Source organism: Geotrypetes seraphini, chromosome 1, assembly GCF_902459505.1.
Source record: "Geotrypetes seraphini chromosome 1, aGeoSer1.1, whole genome shotgun sequence".
NCBI classification, from domain to species: domain Eukaryota; kingdom Metazoa; phylum Chordata; class Amphibia; order Gymnophiona; family Dermophiidae; genus Geotrypetes; species Geotrypetes seraphini.
The window spans coordinates 483,312,566-483,333,897 of record NC_047084.1 but is presented as its reverse complement, the minus strand read 5'-3'; the positions used below and the strand labels follow the sequence as shown (position 1 = coordinate 483,333,897).

The 21,332-nt window shown below is 44.5% G+C and overlaps 1 protein-coding gene across 10 annotated transcripts in view; it reads right to left on the bottom strand.

Moving 5' to 3' along the window:
• MLANA (melan-A) overlaps positions 1–21,332 on the bottom strand; it is a 54,839-nt gene that overhangs the window by 24,802 nt on the left and 8,705 nt on the right. For 2 of the 10 annotated variants that reach the window (XM_033925702.1, XM_033925700.1), the window contains exon 1: positions 11,938–12,549. The exons of 2 other annotated variants lie outside the window; for them this stretch is intronic. Coding sequence is in view for 1 of the 8 variants with exons in the window: in XM_033925700.1 (XP_033781591.1) it covers positions 11,938–12,062 (125 nt within the window). In the remaining 7 variants the exon portion in view is untranslated. Of the gene's footprint in view, positions 1–3,749; positions 3,942–7,706; positions 7,960–9,957; positions 10,008–11,937; positions 12,550–21,332 lie in introns of those variants that run through there. 6 more of the 10 variants (XM_033925701.1, XM_033925721.1, XM_033925703.1 and 3 more) reach the window with 6 other exon arrangements.

The window sequence follows — 21,332 nt, the reverse complement described above, 5'->3', positions numbered from 1 at the left end:
CCTGCAGCCATAAGGGCTATTGGGGTGGTAGATAAGTGGGTCTAGGGGATTCTGGAGGTGGTTTGGGGGCTCACCATGAGCTATAAGGGAGCTGTAATGAGATGATGACATGGCACCCTTTTTGCAAAGTTCACAGCAGTGCCCTGTACGGTACCCCACTATTTAGGTGCCATGTCTGGGTGTTCAGTCCATCAATTTGCAGACCCCTCCCACGTGCAAAAGGGCTTGTTCTAGATGTTTTTGACTTGGACGAAAAGTTGAATGAAAATGTAGTAAAAAGTTGGACGATTAAGCTGCTTGGACAATCAGATCAGCAGGACGTATAGTTAGATGATTTTCAAAATGAAAAAAAAATTTGGACATATTTTTCAAAATGTGTCCTACGCTGTTTTTACTTTGGACAACTTGCGACTTAGATGAAAATGGACTTAGATGCTCCTTTCGATTATGCCCCTCTTTGTATTTTTTTTTGTTTTATAGACAAAGTGAGATAGGAATCAAAAGACCTTAGGCAACCCTTTGTGTTTTAGACTGGATGACACATTTTTGAAAACTTCCATTAACACCTGTGTATTGTGGGTTTTATACTTGGTGAGATTTTACTAATCAAAGGCTTTGTAGTTTTACCTGTGCCAGTTTGCATTTTATGATTTGCTATTGTAGGCCTGCCAGAGTGTGTTGCATGTAAGAAAATTTGGTTTAATATTTGAGCTGCTCTGAAGAAAAGCATGATCCAAAGTTAAAACAGTCACTCAATTAAGATACGCCACATATTTCCTAACAACTTTTACTTTTTTTTACTTTCTGCTTGTAATTCTATTTTCTGTCAGTCTCTGCCCTGGTGAAGGACCAGTGCAAACTGGGCTGGAACTGGCAGCTGGCATCTCTGTTGTTTTAACAAATTTCTTATATTTTTTCCTGCTAAACTACTGCCTGTATATTTCAGGTAGTAACCTTTGCATTTAAAATGTGGGCAAGTGTGGGCATAAGTGTATTCTTTATGCTGGTGACTCTTGCCTGATAAGCTTTACCTCATTTTTTACCTATTACTAAAGTCTCCCTCCTTCATAAGTGGGAGCATTTCAATCTTAAAGGCTACACATAGACAGGGCTATTTAGAAGGCCATATAAATATATGAGCAAGGCAGACTTCTGCAGCCTCAAATATAGACACTTTTGATTTTCAAGAACTCACAGATATTGTACAGAAATATTTTGACAGGAAGGGTGGCCCATATGAGTGGGATTTTCCAAAACACACATGGTACGATATTCAGAAACAAATGGTTAACCATTCTCAGGAGTTTAGAAAGAAAATAATAAACGAAAGTGCCTTTTCATCCAAGGCCTATGTAGGGGAATTATTAGCATAAGACAAGAAAATACTGACTTGAACACTCAGGGCCTGATTCTCCAAAGTGCGTCCCAATTTTAGGCAGCTGTAGGCGTCCTACAGCTGTCTACTCAGCCAATCGGGATGCACGTTTTTTTAAAAAATGCTCCCCAGGCAGGCCTGAAGGCGCCTCCGGGAGCCTAGGGAGACCCACAAGATGCCTAAGCTCGCCTAAGGGCCTTAGGCGAACCTAGGCGGCCCTACGCGTCTCCCTAGTAGAGGAGAAACGCTAAAATGTAGGCCAGCAAAATGCTGGTCTACATTGTAAGTAGACGCGGCCGCTATACTTATTGCGGCAAGGGATCTCTCTGCCGCTATAAGTATAGCGGGCCGCGGCCTGTCCGATCGCTGGCAGGAGGGTGCCCAATCCCTCCTGCCCGAAGAAGCACCCTCCCCCCCCCCCGACAATATTGATCGCTGGCAGGAGGGTGCCCAAACCCTCCTGCCAGAAATACCCCCTCCCGACAATATCGATCGCTGGCAGGAGGGTGCCCAATCCCTCCTGCCCGAAGACGCACCCTCCCCCCCCCCGGCGCCAACAACCCCCAAACCTCCACCCCACCAAACTAACCTTTTCTTAAGGCTAGACGGTTCTTGCCCGTCCAGCCGGCAGGCCTGCCTCGTTGAAATGAGGCGGGCCCGCCCCTTCCCGGCCCATCCCGCCAAAGCCTACTAGGCCAGCGATCGATGTTGTCGGTGGGGGGGGGCATCTTCTGGCAGGAGGGTTTGGGCACCCTCCTGCCAGCGATCTGTCAGGGGGCCGCGGCCCGCTATACTTATAGCGGCAGAGAGATCCCTTGCCGCGATAAGTGTAGCGGGCCGTGTCTAATCTAACCCGATTCTCTAACCAGCATCTGTAACATGGACGCTGATTACAGAATCGGGGTTTAGTGTAGGCCGATTCTGAATAGGACACCTCTCCCGGGCGTCCTATACAGAATCAGGGCCTAGGTGTCTTGCGGGCCTCGCCTTCAATATAGGCGGCCTGCCTGGGGAGCATTTTTTTAAAAAACGTGCATCCCGATTGACTGATTAGACAGCTGTAGGACGCCTACAGTTGCCTAAAATCGGGACGCACTTTGGAGAATCAGACCCTCAGTGCCATCAGTTGTCCAAAGACTTAGATGAGGCACAAATTAATATATCCATGCTACGAACCCAATTTGTTCAAGCTACAAATTCCTTTTTAGCTGTAAATGAACAATTTGAAGAGGTTAAGGCAGAATTGAAATATTTAAAGTCAAAATGTGCCTCACACGGACAGGTTAATGCTGTCTCCTCATAGATTTTGCCTTTGGCACCTGTGCCACCTTCACCATATAATCCATGTAGTCAATTTATAGAGAAACAGAACACAGTTTTTGTAGCAAGCCAGAGAAAAGGTAAACTAGCTACAGACGTAGAACAGAAGGAAGAACAGACAAACGAAGGTGAGGAAAATTCACTACCATGCCAGAGCAATACCAATAGTGCCCCTATAAGTGACACAGCACCAGTAACAATAGTGCTGCAGGGACATATGAAGGACAGTGACATTGAAAGAATAGTGGAGAAAGTGGGCCCTGTGCCTTTTAACATAAATGAATGGTGCAAATGGGCTACTGACATACTGATTCACTGGGGTCTAGGGAAATACAAAAGGAACAATGCAGATTTTGATAAGCTTATGCACCTAGCCCTGGGACCACACTACTATAAATTTGGCTCTCTCACTCTCCCATACCAGTTTGTAAAGATGGGCATTGAACAACAATTTTGCTGCACCTCTCTCCAAGTACTTAGAACTCTTTCACCCCTACCAACTGAAACACTAGAGCAGTTTGCATATAGGGTGTGGGTAATACATGCTGTACTTAAAGAGTATGAACACTGGCCCAGTTCGGCAGATTATGGTCATAATTATTATCTCCTGAGATTACTAAACACCTTCTGTTATTTTCGGAGGACCCTAAAGCTACCCCTTTTGACACTTTACTGCTCAGGATTGGGTCTGTGTGGAAGACCCAGCCAGCTCAAATTATTTCAGTATCAGAAGCTAGGAGGTGGCATGCTGAAGGATCGCCCCAATACAAAGAAACCACACACACAGGAAACAGAGGGCATGGCCGAGATACTTACAGAAATTCCTCCATTTACATTCCTTTCCATGAACTCAGAGACCAAAAGGAAAGATTAGAAAAAGAGAAAATTAAATGGGAACAGGATAGACGTACAATGCAGTTAGAATTGGACAAAGTAAAGAGTGATTTGACCGCCAGGAAAAACAGTGTTGGTGCATAGGGATGTCCTGACTCTCTATGTCCAAATACCAAGGTGACTCAAACCTTCACAGCCCTGCCGGACTCCTTTCACTTACCTGTAGAATCACTTCGGGAGATGCAGGATAAGGGAAAGAAGTCAGACTCAGAATTCAGCTTGAGGTATGTGGCATCTTTGAAATTGGACACTTGTAGCCGCCCCAATGTTACTAGTACCAGAGAGGGTCAGGATAAATTAGCTTTGATTGATACAGGGACCAGAATCTGTTGTACAAATAGAGCGCCTCCTACTGGAGATCAGAAAAATATGGAAATTTGTGAGATTCAGGATATAAATGACACAGCTTCAAAGTGTGTGTCTATCCCTGTAGAAAAGGAACAAATGAAAGATGTTGTAGAAGCTAATGCCAGCACGAGTGAGAATACAAAGAAATAGTTAATGTGGCTGGTCTTGCATTATGGCAGGGTACAGGAATTCCAAGTGCTTCTAAAACTTTAGTTCATGAGGTTATTTTTGTGCAGTTAGCCACGCAGTATAGCATGCCACCGCAGCAGCATGACCTTAGACTCAAAGGCTGCAGATGTTTCAGTTTGGGCACAAGAGAAACTAGATTGTGGGAAAATGCACACTGAACTTTTGTTAGAGGGTGAGGATCCTCCACCACAAACACAACACCCAGTACTTCCTCCAGCAAAAGAACTGGTGCCTAAGATGGAGGAGAGGGGTCTGAGTGGACCTATCTCTTCAGCATGTAGCTCTCCAGCCTGGTCATTTGCTAAACCAGGGGGCTCCATTAGGCTCACTATAGACTCTTGGGCCCTAAATAAGGTTTCAAAGTCTGTAGTACCAGTGGCAGCCTCTTACTCTGAAATGATGTTTCCATTTAACCCCAAATGTGCATTTTTCTCTGTCTTAGACATGTCTAACAGTTTTTGGAATCTGCCCCTTGCCTCTGAATGCCAGGAAACGACAGTGCAGACAAAAGAAGACACATCCATCCTGCACCTGAACTCTCCACAGCAGTGCGCACTCCTCAGAGTGCAGTGGGACCCAGGTGGCAGATATTTGGTCCAGGTCGGCCTGAATGGAACATGGACAAATTTTGCTCTAAGTGACCTTGAGGATGTTGTTGATTTAAAAGGTTTCTTCTTTTTCTTAGCAGCCAGTTCGGAAATATACGTAGCCATCCCAGACCAGTTTTGGCACTGAGATATTTTTAATGTACTCCAAGGATCCTCTTTATCACTGCAGAGATAAAGATGCTCCAAAGAAACATTAGCTTTATGCCTTTTCAAAATATGAGATGGTTATGCTATGCTTTATTTGTACATATACTTTGCTCATGTGTACATTTTTTTTGTTTTGTTTTTTTTGTCACATAACAGTGTGTTTATTTGCAGATTTAAGTTCAGTCCCGAATCCTAGACAGATGGAAGAAAAGTTTCAAGCCTACTAGAACTTTGTGTTTTTTGTTTTGTCTGTGCCATATGGTCTCTGTTTTGTCTATTTGTTTCAGTGTATGGGGTATCCCAGGATACATAACACTGGCCGTTTCTAGAGCTCATTTCCCACTTTTTCCTAGCCAAATTGTGCAATGTTCTTTTAAGGTGTAGCTTTCATATCCTAAATGTAGCTTAGTTAGGGGTTATATTTTTAAGAAAAGGTTTTATACAGTGTTTATTCCATGGTGTTCACTAGATATGATCAATTCAGCACACATTTCTGACATCATTTTTTTTTTTTGTTCAATACACCCAGTACATAATTATGGTCTCTCTGAAGTGCAATAATAGTTGTTTGTGGCACACAAAAACATATTTTTTTGATTAAGTACATTAAGGGCTCCTTTTATGAAGCCACATTAGCAGCTTTATCGCACGCACATTTTTAGCATGCGCTAACCCCTGCGCTAGCGGAAAAACTACCGCCTGCTCAAGAGGAGGCGGTAGTGGCTAGCGCGGTTGGCAAATTAGCGCACGCTATTACACACATTAAACCGCTAATGCGGCTTCATAAAAGGAGCCCTAAGTGCCTGAATATGGTTTCGTTCTCTGGCAATACCTATACCAAGCAAATGCATTAATATTGTCACTTGTTGCCAAACTCAGTATAGGCAACATGGTTTCTCTCTCTCTCTCTCACTTTCTTTCTATCTCTTCTTTGGATCACCTTACTAGAGCACAGCCACTGGATGATACCTAGACTCCTTTCAAGCCAGTGTATCCCTCCCTGTATGCACAGACACCAAAGGGTGAACTTTACCAGTTTAAAGAGACTGACAGATCCTGTGCAGACATCATTTCATCCCAAATACACACCTCACCAGTTTAAAGAGACTGTCAGCTCCTACTGGACTAATTCATCTTCCTGCACGACTACAAAGATCTCCTACTTCTCTACTTCATATCATCACTTTTGAAAATGGACAGATTGCACAGTTTGGGAACTTTTCTTTGGGTATTCACCCACTGCAAACCATGTCTTTAATGTTTTAATTCACACTATCGTTATCTTAATTATTGTAGACATTTTGCTATGTATTGTTATGACTTTCCTTTGCTGTAAAATGAAACACATGTACATCTCTTTACAACATATATCCCACAAAGTTCCCCTTACCTTTTAACACAGTTATACATGAATTTCCAGTATCTTCTCTGACACTTGCTAATTTGGTTCTAATTTGCCTATTGCATTGCATACCAGGGTCAGATATAATAAATGATCTCATATCCCATACTCTCTTACTCATGGCATCTTGGTACCTATAAGCCTGAACCTCCTGAGAAAGCTTCCTGCATCACTTATGCACTGTTCATTCACTCAAAGACGGGTAAGATATAGCATATTGGGTGTCCTCATCCAGATGACTGTACAACCTATGACAGAGGTCTGAACCCATAATGGGAACTGTTTATCTTCACAGATTGGAGATTGTGCAGGACAAGGGGATGTGCTGATATAATGTTGGAGGTAAGAGAAGCATCTGCGAAGGGCAAACTGGCTGTTTACAAATCAGTTGCAGAACTGCATCCCATATAGAAAGGTACCGCAAGTTTACATTTCATTTCAAAGAATTTAAAAAAAAAAAAAGTATGGGAGATGTCAGCCTAGCATGCTAGCAGTCGGCATTTTCGGTTGGCCTAACCAACGTTAGCAAAAGCCTATGGGACATTATATCAATCTGACTCTGGAATGTTGATGCAGATAGACACTAAGGCCTAGATTCTGTAAACTGCGCCGTTTAGACATCCGATTTAAGTGGATAATGAGACATTTAAGGATCTTAACAAGAGTTAATTGGGACTTAGATGGAGGTAGGCATCAGATAGGTGTTCTCAGAACAAAGACGCGAGATAGACGCGAGTTTAGGTAAAACTCGCATCTAAGTTTGTAGACGTGGGCATAACGTGGGTGTGGCTAAGGATAGGCACCACATAGATGCTACTTAGGCGGCAGACCACGTCTAAAATGTAGGTGAAGGAAAAGCTAGTCTAAGTGTAGTTTTTGCTTCATTTCAATGCAATTTCAACTTTCGTAGCGGGAGACTTCCTATAGATGCAAGTTAGGCATGCTTACCGCTTCTGCAACGATATTTCCTATAGTGAGTTTCAATATGGGTTTTTTTTATTCTTTCTCCCTCCTAATAGATTTAATAAGCCACCATATCAATAGAGCACATCAATATGTAATGTAATGTAATGTAATTTATTTCTTATATACCGCTACATCCGTTAGGTTCTAAGCGGTTTACAGAAAATATACATTAAGATTAGAAATAAGAAAGGTACTTGGAAAATTCCCTTACTGTCCCGAAGGCTCACAATCTAACTAAAGTACTTTTCTGCCCAAACAGTAATATGATTTATTCATTACACCACCTTTGGCTTTCCTGCTTAAAAAGAACCCCCTTTTTTCTAAAAAAACCCAAAAAACAAAACAGTGCTGCAATTAGCTCTTTCTTGAGAGCAAAGAAAGAACATGAAAAACATTTCATTATTGCACACATTACTTCATTTCTCAGCACTTAAAAAGAGAAAAACCAGATACAAACCTTAACATGCATTTTCCCTCATTCCAAAATGGAGCTCTTCGGTTTCACAAAGCTGACATCATTGTGAGATCATCAAGCTGCATCTTCAAGGTAGTATGCCACAGTATCATCATCATCAGAGACATGGAAGAGCAAATTGGGGCAGTAGAGGCCGCGAAGCAGCGTATTTACAGTGCTGCGTCCGCTGCTCGAGCCAAGAGGTTTGTCGACCGCAGGAAGGGAAGGGGGTGGTGGCGGCAAGGGACTAGGGGAGCTGGCCAGACCGTGAGAAGAGAAAATCGGGTGGGCCACAAAGAGACAGGGAGGAACTTGGAAGAAGGAAGAGGGAGGAAGAGGGAAAGGGGCCTGCTTTGGGGGAGGGGTATGCTTGGAGGCACACAGCTTTGCTTGAGGGGGAGACAGAAGGGGGGCCACGGAGAGACAGGGAGGAACTGGAGCTGGAGAGGGAAAGGGGCCTGCTTTGGGGAAGGGCTGTGCTTGGAGGCAGACAGCTTTGCTTGGGGGGGGGAGACAGAAGGGGGGGCCACAGAGAGACAGGGAGGAACTGGAGCGGGAGAGGGAAAGGGGCCTGCTTTGGGGGAGGGATGTGCTTGGAGGCAGACAGCTTTGCTTGGAGGGGAGACAGAAGGGGGGCCACAGAGACACAGTCAGGGAGGAACTGGAGGGGCAGAGGGAAAGGGGTCTGCTTTGGGGGAGGGGTGTGCTGGGAGGTAGATAGTTTGCTTGGGGGGGAGACAAAATGGGGGGGCCACGGAAAGACAGTCAGGGAGGAATTGAATTGGAGGGGTAGAGGGAAAGGGGGCTGCTTCGGGGGGAGGAGTGTGCTTGGAGGCACACAGCTTTGCTTGGGGGGGAGACAGAAGGGGGGCCACGGAGAGACAGGGAGGAACTGGAGCTGGAGAGGGAAAGAGGCCTGCTTTGGGGAAGGGCTGTGCTTGGAGGCAGACAGCTTTGCTTGGGGGGGGAGACAGAAGGGGGGCCACAGAGAGATAGGGAGGAACTGGAGCGGGAGAGGGAAAGGGGCCTGCTTTGGGGGAGGGGTGTGCTTGGAGGCAGACAGCTTTGCTTGGGGGGGGAGACAGAAGGGGGGCCACGGAGACACAGTCAGGGAGGAACTGGAGGGGCAGAGGGAAAGGGGTCTGCTTTGGGGGAGGGGTGTGCTGGGAGGTAGATAGCTTTGCTTGGGGGGGAGATAAAATGGGGGGCCACGGAAAGACAGTCAGGGAGGAATTGGAGGGGTAGAGGGAAAGGGGTCTGCTTTGGAGGGGAGGGGTGTGCTGGGAGGCAGACAGCTTTGCTTGGGAGGGGAGACAGAAGGGGGACCACGGAGACACTGTCAGGGAGGAATTGGAGGGGTAGAGGGAAAGGGGGCTGCTTCGGGGGGGAGAGGTGTGCTGGGAGGCAGATCATTTTGCTTAGGGGGGGAAGACAGAAGGGGGGCTACGGAGAGACAGTTAGGGAGGAACTGGCGGGGGAGAGGGAAAGGGGGCTGCTTTCTAGCACCTGTTAATGTAACGGACTTAAAGACTAGTATATTATAATCAGGGAAGAATATTTTTAATCTTTGCAATAATCTATCAATGGCCTCCACACATCCTGAAATTTGCTATAATTTCCTTTTTGGACAGCTAATGTCCTTTCCATTTTATATATGTGGCACACAGAGTTCCAGCAGAAACAGTAATTGAGTCTATTCCAGTTTTTCCAGTTGTACGTGATCTTTTGAATGGCAACCCCTGTTAAAATGAGCAATAATTTATTATTATTAGAGGAAATTTGTTTATTTGCCCTCATTTCCATGCCAAATGATACTGTGTCATATGATAATGCCACATGATTTCCTAAAAGGCAATTAATTTGGTTCCAAATTGATTTCCAAAATTCTAGTATATATGGACAATAGAATAACAAGTGATCTAAAGTCCCTGCTTCAAGATGGCAATGCCAGCATCTATCAGATATAGAGCTATCTAATTTTTTTAGACGAGCAGGGGTCCAGAAAGCTCTATGTAGTAAGAAAAACCACGTTTGCTTCATAGACGCTGACATTGTACATCTCATCCTCCAAGCCCCGGTCATCCTGTATTCGTGTATAAGATTTTTGTTACTGACATGCATCACCTTACACTTATCCACATTGTACCTCATTTGCCCTTTTTTCAAGCATGTTTATGTCACATTGCAGAACTTTGCAGTCCTCCTGCGTCTTCACTACTCTGAATAACTTGGTATTGTCTGCAAATTTAATCACCTCACTCGTCGTACCAATTTCCAGATCGTTTATAAATATGTTGAAGAGCACGGGTCCAAACACCGAACCCTGCAGCACTCCACTGTTGACGCTTTTCCTGTCCATTTACCCCCACTCTCTGTTTCTAATCCGCCAGCCAGTTTTTAATCCACGTGAGTATTTCATCCTCGATTCCATGGCTCGCAATGTTTTGAAGTAGTCGTTCATGTGGAACCTTGTCAAACACCTTCTGAAAATCCAGATATACAATGTCAACCGGGTTGCCTTTGTCTATCTGCCTGTTTACTCCCTCAAAGAAGTGCAGCAAGTTCGTCAAGCAGCTCCTAGCTTGGGCTGTCTCTATTTGGTAAATGTCTGTCTGTATTTTGTGTGTAAAGAAGTAATTTAAAGTTGTTTTATGTGTTGTAGTAATGGGAGGTGGAGATAACAGGGTGTGTGTTGTGTGTGGTAGTAATACAGTGGAGTGCGGTGAAGGCTTTCAGGGGATCAGTGAAAGGATTACCAGATTTACCCGGACATGTCCAGGAGTCCGGACAGCTTTTCAAAACCCAGCACCTTGTCTGGGTTTTGAAAAGCAGATTGCGTCGGGAGGAGCATCCGCACATGCATGGATGCCCTCCCAACTGAGACGAGCAGGCTGAGCGGGCGGGGCTAGGTGTGAGGCTGGGGTGTGGCATGGGCATAATGGAGTGGAGAGGGGTGGGACTGGGTGGGCTTGGGGGTGGGTCTTTCGATCGACCCTAATCAGTGAATCCCCTGCTCTACAGCCCTGCTCTTTTATTAATTTGTTTACTTTTTTGCTTGATAGTTTGATTTGAGTTACTTAAAAACTTGCCCAAATTTTGCAGTTGAATGTAAAAAAAAAAAAAAAAGTTCTGATGGGAGGGTGGAGGGAAGCCATGGTATGACTATTCAGGTGCAGAGCATCATGTGACCATCTGAACTTACATCTTAATACAATGTGGTATTTATGGCTCCCTGATTCCTCCCATTTACATGAGTGCTGTCGATCCCATAATGCATCAGGATGCTGTTGTTAGAAATTGAGGCCTGGCCTAAAATCTCCCTTTTGGAACTGGATATCATAATTTGGCAGCTCTGCAGAAGATCTTGAGTATCATATGAGCTGCACTGCAGATCAGTCTATTGTGTTCCTCCCTCCCCTCCCTGAAACAGGATAAGTAACAGGATAAATACTCTCTCTAAAACACACAATATGCACCAACGAGTTCTATGATATTTGGAAGTTTTTCAGAAGTTACCAATTAAATTTACTACCCCCCCACACACACATTTTAGCCAATATTCAACCAAACAATATCCTGTTAGAGATATGCAGATTAGTCAGTAGCACTGAATAATAAAGATACAGTAAAACCTTGGTTTGCGAGCATAATTCGTTCCAGAAGCATGCTTGTAATCCAAAACACTCTTATATCAAAGCGAATATCCCCATAGGAAATAATGGAAGACGATTTGTTCCACAACCCCAAAACTTTAATACAAAATACTGTATGTACTTGTATTGCAAGACCTTACTCATTTAGATCAGTCACTACACTCCTGCAGCATCAGAGAGAGAAGAACCATCGGCTCAGTTGTGATGATGTGATGCGTGTATACTGTATGTACTTGTATTGCAAGTTAAAATTTAATCAAATGTTTTGCTTGTCTTGCAAAACACTTGCAAACCAAATTACTTGCAATCCAAGGTTTTACTGTACATGGTTATCTTAGGCTTGTTATATCTGTTAATACCCTCTTTATCTGTGGCCAATTTATCAATAAATTTTTAACTGGATAGCAGCTAAATATCTCTCTGATCTGGCTAAATATTTATTTTATTTATTTTTAAAATTTCTATACCGTTTTATAACAAAACTTTACAAAGTGATTGCATGCATAAAATGTTAAAACAGATCAGGACAAGTAAAAACAGAAGGATATAATTCTTACAACAATAAAAATCAATATACTCACCCTTCCCCCTGACTCTTCCGTATACATAATAATAATCCTCTAAGCATGCATGCGCACTTAGGAGGCTGTGCTACCTTACATGTGCTGTGTCCTTCCGTGGCCGTATTCGGTAGATTGAGGCGCATGCGTGGCTTGGCGCACTGGGCGGCGGGATGAAGGCAGTGCGGAGCAGCGCTGGGAGGAGGGCTCTGAGCTGCTGAAAACTCTCCCCAAAGCCCTGGTGGAGGGTTGGGTGCTGCTCCCGCACAGGGCTGGCGAGCTGAAGGTTTTCCGGGCGGCGGCCAGCAAGGGCTCGAACCTGCGCAAGCAAAAATCCCTTTCCAACCTCTCCTTCCTCACCGACGCTGAAAGAAGCTGCAGCTGGGGCCCCCCCACTGCACCTCCGTGGCCCCCGCCCCAGCCCCATTCTCGCACTCCCTCTTGCGCTCCGAGCACTCACTCCAGATAGCTGAGAGGAATGGCTGGAGGGTGTTGTGCTGGTGCCGCAGGTAAAAGGGGGCTGCTTTTGGGGGAGGGGTGTGCTGGGGGGCAGACAGCTTTGCTTGGGACGAAAGACAGAAGGGGTCCACGGAGAGACAGTCAGGGAGAGGGAAAGGGGGCTGCTTTGGGGGGGAGTGGTGTGCTGGGGGAAAGACAGAAGGGGGCCACAGAAGGACAGTCAGCGAGAGGGGGAGGGGTGTGCTGGGGGCAGACAGCTTTGTTCTGGGAAAGAAAGAAGGGGGCCACGGAGAGAGAGGGAAAGGGGGCTGCTTTGGGGGGAGGGGTGTGCTGGGGTAGACAGCTTTGCTCTTGGGGGGGGAGAAAGACAGAAGGACTTAGACAGAAAGAATGACAGACAGACAGGGGGGCCAGACAGAAAGGAAGACAGACAGTCAGTGTCCAAGGAGAGAGAGACAAAGAAAAAAAAGACAGACAGATAGCGTCCAAGGAGAAAGAGACAAATAAAAAAAGACAGTAGCCAAGGAGAGAGAGAGAGAGAAAGAAAGAAAGACAGACACACACATCTATTCTAGCACCCGTTAATGTAACGGGCTTAAAGACTAGTTTTAAATATATAACAGCAAAGTGTCCAACCAAAAGTTATGTATTTAATGGCCTGTAAAATTTTAAAAACAAGTTCATACCCAAAGTCAACTGGATAAATGATTACACATATTAACTACCTTTAGCTGGTTCAATAGTTCATTTTTGTCTACAAATTAAACTCTACTGTTCTCTACAAACAATTCAAAGACATTAAAGAATTAGGGTTTTTTTCCTCACTGATCTACACAACATACTTATTGAAAGAACAATTATAGAAAAGTAATCAAGAATAAGAAACCAAAATAAACTTGACTGACTGCATACATATGCACCAACATTTCCAAATGATTGTGACTGCTAAACATAATGCAAATGTCCCATCAACATCTGCCAAGCTGATCCTTGCTTATTTTGGATTTCTACTACTATGGACACTGAATTGCAAATCCTCTGCTGAGGAAGAAAGACTGATGACTAAAGGAAAGATTCTCAAATGTTTGCGGTAAAATCTGATGGGTCGCTGGTGAGAGCGATCGGCACATGTGCAGAACACACCCACAAATTAAAAAAAGAAAACCAAATTGAAGATCAGCAGGAGGAATGCCCACTCCCTCCTGCTATCAAGCAACCCACCTGACACATGTCCCCCGGCAGTGGGTGGGATGCCTATTCCCTCCCGCCACCACCATAAAGCAACCCCCTCAATGCTTATGCACACACACCCCCTTGGCAACAGGAAGGCCTACTCCCTCCCACCGCCACTGTCAAGCAATCCCCTGACACACATGCACTCCCCACTGCCAGCAGGAGGGATGCCCACTCCCTCCCGCTATCACAGTTGTCATGCCTCTGATGACCCCCATGTTCACAAAGGCCAGCTGGAGGGGTGCCTACTTCCTCTGGCCTGCAGGCCCACCTCTTCAAAATGGTGGGCCTTCCCCTCCTCAGCCTTAGGCTGGTTGTACATACTGGACTTTCTGCACCTTTTAGAAATGAACTCTTGATTAGCCAATTGTCCAAATATTGAAACATATACACTCCCAGTTTGCATAGATAAGCTGCTACAAACCACAAGGCATTTTGGGAATACAGTACTGGAAGTGATATTTCTTATGGTAAATCTGAGACACATCTTGTGACTGGAATGTACCTCTGTGTCCTTTAAGTCCAGAGAATATAGCCAATCTCCCTTTTTGGAGGAATGGAATTAGAGTGCTTAGGGAAACCACTTCAAACTTCTCCTTGAGGGCACTGAGGTCTAGCTTGGGATAGAATCCCTCCACCCCACTCCTGTCTTTTTTGAGATCAGGAAATACTGTATTTGGAATACAATTTCTGCCCTTTTTTCCCTGGTGGAACAGGTTCCACTGCATTGGTTTCCAAGAGAGTTCATTTGTAGTATGTCCTAGTGTTGAGAGCTTAACCATGATGCTCTCGATTGACAATTTGATGGGAGTTTGAATATTACATTACATTACATTAGTGATTTCTATTCCGCCAATACTTTGCGGTTCAAGGCGGATTACAAAAGAAGTTATCTGGCCATTTCCATAGGAATTGAAGAGTAGAGCGAGTTGCTTCAGAGAATTGGGATGAGTCTTGTCTTCAAGGACGTCTTGAATAGGATGGTTTTTATTTCTTTTCTAAACGATTTGTAGTCTGGAGTCATTATCAGTAAATTGGAGAATTGGTAGTCTAGTTTTGCTGCTTGAGTGGCTAGAGGGCCATCGTACAGTTTTTTTTGTTTGACATCTCTGATTGGGGGATTCGTGAACTGTTTGTGCATTCTCCTGTGTCTGGTTGAGGTAGTTTTGATTAGGTGTTTTTTTAGGTAGGCTGGGCTGTCTCCGTTTATGGTTTTAAATAGTAGGCAGTAGAATTTGAATTGTACTCTTGCTTGTATAGGGAGCCAGTGTGAATCGAGGTATGCCGCCATGATGTGGTCGTGTTTCCTCAGTGAATAGATGTAGGAATGCCACAAAGGAAACACAAACACTCAGGCTTAGAGTTGAGAGGAGGCGCTCCAAATGAATGGTCTCTCCCTCTTTTTATTGAGAATCATATCTCCATTAATTACTTAGTTAATGCTCTACAAGGTTATAATTTCATAATGCATTTACAGTGAGGATTAAACCAAGGTAATATATTGTTTATCTATATCATGTGTGTCTCAAGGCTACTATTTCGCGTGACATATGAATACATAATAACAGTTACAATAAAGTGATTCCCAATATGTACATTTCTGATATGTCTCAAATCTTACTATGGCATGTGACAGTCCAAAGGTTATAATGCATGCTTCTTAAGCTCTCTTGATTAGCCTTGCTCAGGCAAAGTCTGATTGTTGCCCATATAAGGGATGCTTAAACAAGATAAGAGAAAAAGGGTAAATGTATGTCAGGTTAATATGTGGCAAGGGAGGGGGGAAATGCCTCAGCCTTCTGCTCAAGGTGCAACCCTTGAACTTGCTTAGAATGTATACGTGGCAGGAGGGAGAGGGAGAAGAAATGAGAAACAGGGCCTCAGAACCAAACCCAGGCCTGGATCCACACACAGGCCTCGATCCGCACACAGGGCCTAGGTCGGTGTGACAACCTGGCTTGCGTTCAGAACCGCCTCCGTGTATTAACCCTACCTGTGTTCTGATGCCCTGGATCAGAATTTATCAGATCTCCATCCCTACAAATAGATAAGTCTTAGCACTGTGTTTTGAACAGTTTGTGATTGTTTTATCATGGTTGTGGGGCAAAGCAGATAGAGTATGTTGCAGTAGTCTAGAAGACCCAGGACTAGGGACTGGACCAAGAGCTGGAATTGTGTTCTGTCGAAGAATTTTCGAACTTGCCTTAAGTTTCTCATGACCGTGAGTGATTTTTGTATTGTTTTGTTGATTTGTGGTTGCATGGTACAACATCTGTCTATTGTCATTCCTAGAAGAAAGTATCTAAGCTGGATGATCTTTAGAACCCACTGATTAGAAGTTGCATAAGTACATAAGCATCATCATACTGGAACAGACCAAAGGACCTTTAAGTTCAGTATCCTTTTTCCAACTGCAGCCAATCCAGGTTACAAGTACCTGGCAAGATCCCAAAAGAATACAACAGATTTTAACTGTTCATTTTAATAATGGCTTATGGACTTTTCCTCTAGGAAAGTTATAAGGATCCAGTAGTTTGCAAAGAGGCAGATATAAGCAGAGGGACAATGGCTATGTTCTTGTGGAGACAGCCAAAACCCTGTCCCCAGCTTTGGGTGCTCAGTTAGATAGGCTTTAGGACCACCTGCTATCTTGAAACCTCCTAGAAGAGGAGATCAGATCAGAAGTAGGTCTGGATAGGATTTTAAGCTACTTGATCAAGGTAGCAGTTTCCCGTACCTTATCTCCAAAGCAATTCTTTCACCAAGGCATGGCATTCAGCAAGCTTTTTTTGCAAATTACACTTTCAGTCTGAGACTCAAAGTCAGGCACCATTACCCACTGCAAAAATTCTTGATACCATGATGAAAATATCATAGGTTGCTTGGACTTTGTAATTTACAATACTACAAACCAACACGGGCTCTGTGCTGATCACATAAGAACATAAGCATTGCCTCTTCTGGGTCAGACCAGAGGTCCATCATGCCCAGCAGTCTGCTCACGTGGCAGCCCATCAGGTCCAGGACCTGTATAGTATTCTTCTATCTATACCCTTCCATCCCTTTTTCCTTCAGGAATTTATCTAATCCTTTCTTGAAACCCGATATTGTGCTCTGTCCTATCACACCCTCTGGAAGCACATTCCAGGTGTCCACCACCCTTTGGGTGAAGAAGAACTTCCTAGCGTTGGTTCTGAATCTGTCCCCTTTTAATTTTTCCGAGTGCCCTCTCGTTCTTGTAGTTTTCGAAAGTTTGAAGAATCTGTCCCTCTCTACTTTCTCTATGCCCTTCATGATCTTGTAAGTCTCTATCATGTCCCCTCTAAGTTCTCCGCTTTTCCAGTTTCTCTAGTCTTTCAGCATATGAAAGGTTTTCCATATCTTTTATCAATTGCGTCGCTCTTTTCTGGACCCTCTCGAATAATGCCATATCCTTCTTTAGGAACGGCGACCAATATTGGACGCAGTACTCCAGATGCGGGCGCACCATCACCCGATACAATGGCAGGATAACCTCTTTCATTCTGGCTGTAATACCTTTCTTGATAATACCCAGCATTCTATTTGCCTTCTTTGAGGCCGCTACGCACTGTGCCGACGGCTTCATTGTCTTGTCCACCATTACCCCTAAGTCCTTTTCTAGGGTACTTTCACCTAATTCCAGCCCTCCCATCATATAGCTGTACTTTGGGTTTCTATTTCCTACATGCAAGACTTTACATTTCTCTACATTAAATTTCATCTACCATCCCGCTGCCCACTCTTCTAGTTTGTAAAGCTTCACAATCCTCTTTTGTCTCAACTCCACTAAATAGTTTGGTGTCGTCTGTGAACTTTATTACCTTGCACTTCGTCCCTGTTTCTAGATCGTTTATAAAAACATTGAACAGCAGCGGTCTGAGCACCGAACCCTGCGGAACACCACTTGTGGCCCTCCTCCAGTCAGAGTAGTGGCCCTTCACTCCTACCCTCTGCTTCCTACCCGCCAACCAATTTTTGGTCCATCTATGTACATCTCCTTCCACCCCATGGCTCTTCAGTTTCCGTAGTAGGCGTTCATGGGGTACCTTGTCAAAGGCTTTTTGGAAATCCAAATATATGTCTATGGGGACCCCCTTTGTCCATTCTTTTGTTAATTCCTTCGAAGAAGTGTAATAAGTTCGTTAGGCATGATCTTCCCTTGCAGAAGCCATGCTCGCTTGTTTTCATCAGTTTATTTCTTTCTACATGCTCATCGATGCTGTCTTATCAGCGCTTCTGCCATCTTCCCTGGAACCGAAGTCAGACTTACCGGTCTGTAGTTCCCCGGGTCACCTCTTGATCCCTTTTTGAAGATGGGCGTAACATTTGCTATCTTTCAATCCTCCGGTATCACGCCTGTACTCAGGGATAGGTTACAAACCTGCTGTAGTAGTTCCACTATTTCCTCCTTTAGTTCCTTCAAAACCCTGGGATGGATTCTGTCCATGCCCGGAGATTTGTCACTTTTTAATCTATCTATCTGCCTATATACGTCTTGGAGGCTTATATCCATTGATGTTAATTTTTCTACCTGGTCCCCTGTGAAGATTTTTCAGGTTCCGGCATGTTGGATGTGTCCTCCTTTGTAAATACTGACGAAAAGAACATATTTAGTCTATCCGCCACCTCTTTTTCCTCCTTCACCACTCCTTTTCTATCTCCGTCATCCAGCGGTCCCACCTCCTTCCTAGCCGGCTGCTTCCCTTTAACACATCTGAAGAACGGTTTGAAATTTCCTGCTTCCCTGGCTAGCCTCTCTTCATATTCTCTTTTTGCTCTTCTAACCACGCGGTGACATTCTTTTTGATGCTTCCTGTGCTCTTTCCAGTTCTCCCCGGTTTTGTCCTTTTTCCATTCCCGGAATGAATGTTTCTTGTCTCCTATCGCTTTCCTCATTTCTTTGATTATCCACGCCAGGTTTCTAGTTCGGTTCTTTTGGCATCCTTTTCTAAATCTGGGGATGTACAGATTTTGCGCTTCACTCACCGTGTCTTTGAATAGTGACCAGGTTTGCTCTACAGTCTGGGATTTCTTTGAGTTGCTCCTAAGTTTCTTTCTTACCATTACTCTCATCGCTTTGTAGTTTCCTTTCTTGAAGTTTAATGTTGTTGCTGCGGTTCTCTTCCATTTCGATATTCCAACTTCAACTTTGAACTTGATTACATTGTGATCACTGTTTCCTAATGATCCCACTACTTCCACTTCCTTTGCAGGTCCTCTTAGCCCATTGAGGATGAGGTCCAGAGTGGCATTTCCTCTTGTCGGTTCTCTAACAAGCTGCTCCATGAAGCAGTCCTGTATAGCCTCCAGGAATCCGGTCTCCCTAGCACATTTTGAGTTTCCAAGACTCCAGTCTATCCCAGGATAGTTGAAGTCTCCCATAACAATCTTGTTACCGCTTTTGCATTCTTGCCTCATCTCGGCTTTCATTTCTTTGTCGCTTCTTCGGATTGCCCAGGTGGACGATAGTACAGGCCCATCTTTATCTCGGGCCCATTTCTTCCTGGTATTTTAACCCATAGTGATTCCAATTTGTTGGTCGTCGCCACTGTGTCCACTTTGGTTGAGTGCATGTTATCCTTTATGTATAGGGCTATTCCTCCTCCTTTCTAACCTGACCTGTCTTCGCGATAAAGTTTGTACCCCGGTAGTACTATGTCCCATTTGTTTTCTTCATTCCACCATGTTTCAGAGACTCCAATGATGTCTAGGTTCTCATTTTTGGCCATGACTTCTAGTTCTCCCATTTTGTTCCTTAGGCTCCTTGCTTTAGTATACATGCAGTTTAAATCCTGGTGTTTTTTTGTCTTTGTTTTCTTTTCCTGTGTTACGTTCTTCTTATTATCCTCATCTCGAGCTGTCAGTTCTTGTTTTTTGCTCATTGTGTTTTCCCCCCGTGCTACGTCCTTCTTATCCTCCTCTTGGTCTGTCAAGTCTTGTTTTTTGTCAGTTGATTCTTCCCAGCATTTTTCCCTCTCGGTATCTTCTCGGGATACCTTTTTCCAAATCATTGACATTTGATCGACTGTCGGCTTTCCCGTTCTTCTTAGTTTAAAGCCTGATCTATTCCTCTTCTGACACTGTTTGCTAGAAGTCTTGTTCCCGACGCACTCAGGTGTAGTCCATCTTTCCTGAAAAGCTTGTTTTTGCCCCAAAACGTTGTCCAGTTCCTCATGAAGTGGAACCCCTCTTCCTCACACCATCTCCTCATTCATGCATTTATTGATTGTAGTTCCGTCTGCCTCTTCACATCTGCCCTCGGTACTGGTAGGATCTCCGAAAACACTATCTTCTGAGTCTTCATCTTCAACTTCCTTTCCAGAGTCTTGAACTGTTCGATCAGTGCATTCCTACTGTAGTCTCTCCTGCTGACATCATTTGTCCCGATGTGGATCATCACTGCAGTCTCTTCCGTCTCTGCTCCTTCTAGGATCCTTTCAATTCTGTCGACGATGTCCTTTGTTATTGCTCCTGGGAGGCAGATCACTAGTCGATCTTCTCTCCCTCCTGCTATGTGGCTATCTACTTGCCTTAGGATTGAGTCTCCCACTAGGATCGCAGACTTTCCTTTTTTCAGTTTTCGCTCTGGTTGTAGGTCCGTGTCCTCGATGTGCTGCTTCACAGCTTCCTCTTCTAGGCATTGACAAGACCTTGCCTCCTCTTCCTACGGGATACTTCTATGGGTGTCTTCTTCCTTGGAGTCAGATTGCTCCTGTTCTCCATTCCATGTGGGTGTAATTTCATCTTCTGTGCTGTTTGTTTTCTTCCACCCTCCTGTAGGCCTCCTCAATGAACTTCTCGAGCTCCCGGACTTGTTCCTCGATGTGCCTCTCTCTCATAGGGTCTTCAGTCATCCCGATTGGGTCTTCTGTGATGTAATGTCCCTCCAGTTCCTGAATCCTGTACTTCAATTGACTAACTTCCGCCTTCAAGCTTTTCAGTTCCTGACACCGACCGCATACATATGACTGCCTCCCCGAGGGCAGATGGTCGTACATATGGCAGTCTGTGCAGTACACTGGAAAGTTCCTCTTCTGGATTCCCTCTGCTTCCATTGCTGTCCGCCTTTTTGGAGTACTCTTTATTATATCGCTGGTACCCTTTTGCTTGTGTGTGTGTGTTTTCTCTGCTTGCTACTTCCCTATTCCTGTTGTTTTTTGTATGTGTGTGTGCCCCCTCTGCATGTACTATGGTTTTTTCTTTTGTGCTAGTTTGGTTATTTAGCTGTTCTTTGTTGTTGTCCTTACCTTGCTGGTCTTTTTTGGTGTCCTTGGGTATACTGACTCTGCCATTCGCAAAGGCGCTCTCGCTAAGGTATCTCTGCACACCGAACAGCTGAGCGCCATTGACTGGATCCCTTTTAAGGGGGAGTTCGGGCAATGATGCGGTGGGGGTGGGCGGAGCTTACTCTTGCCGCTGCCCCTGGCTCCTCGCTCCTCTTCTCCCCTCCTGCCTGCTCGTTTCTTTCTGGCTAGCTGGCTACCTTCTTTCTTTTCTCCCTTCCTGCCTGTTAACTCTGCTCTGGGCTGCCTCCTCAATTTGCCACAATCAAGACGTGTTAGCTTCATCCAGCGAATTACAGGATATAAAAACAATTTACATTTCAACTTAAAAATTTTCAGAATACATAATTTTTAGTAACTTCTAAACTTCAAGGAACATATTTCAGATGATCTAATACAAAATGGAAGAGTATTTCAACA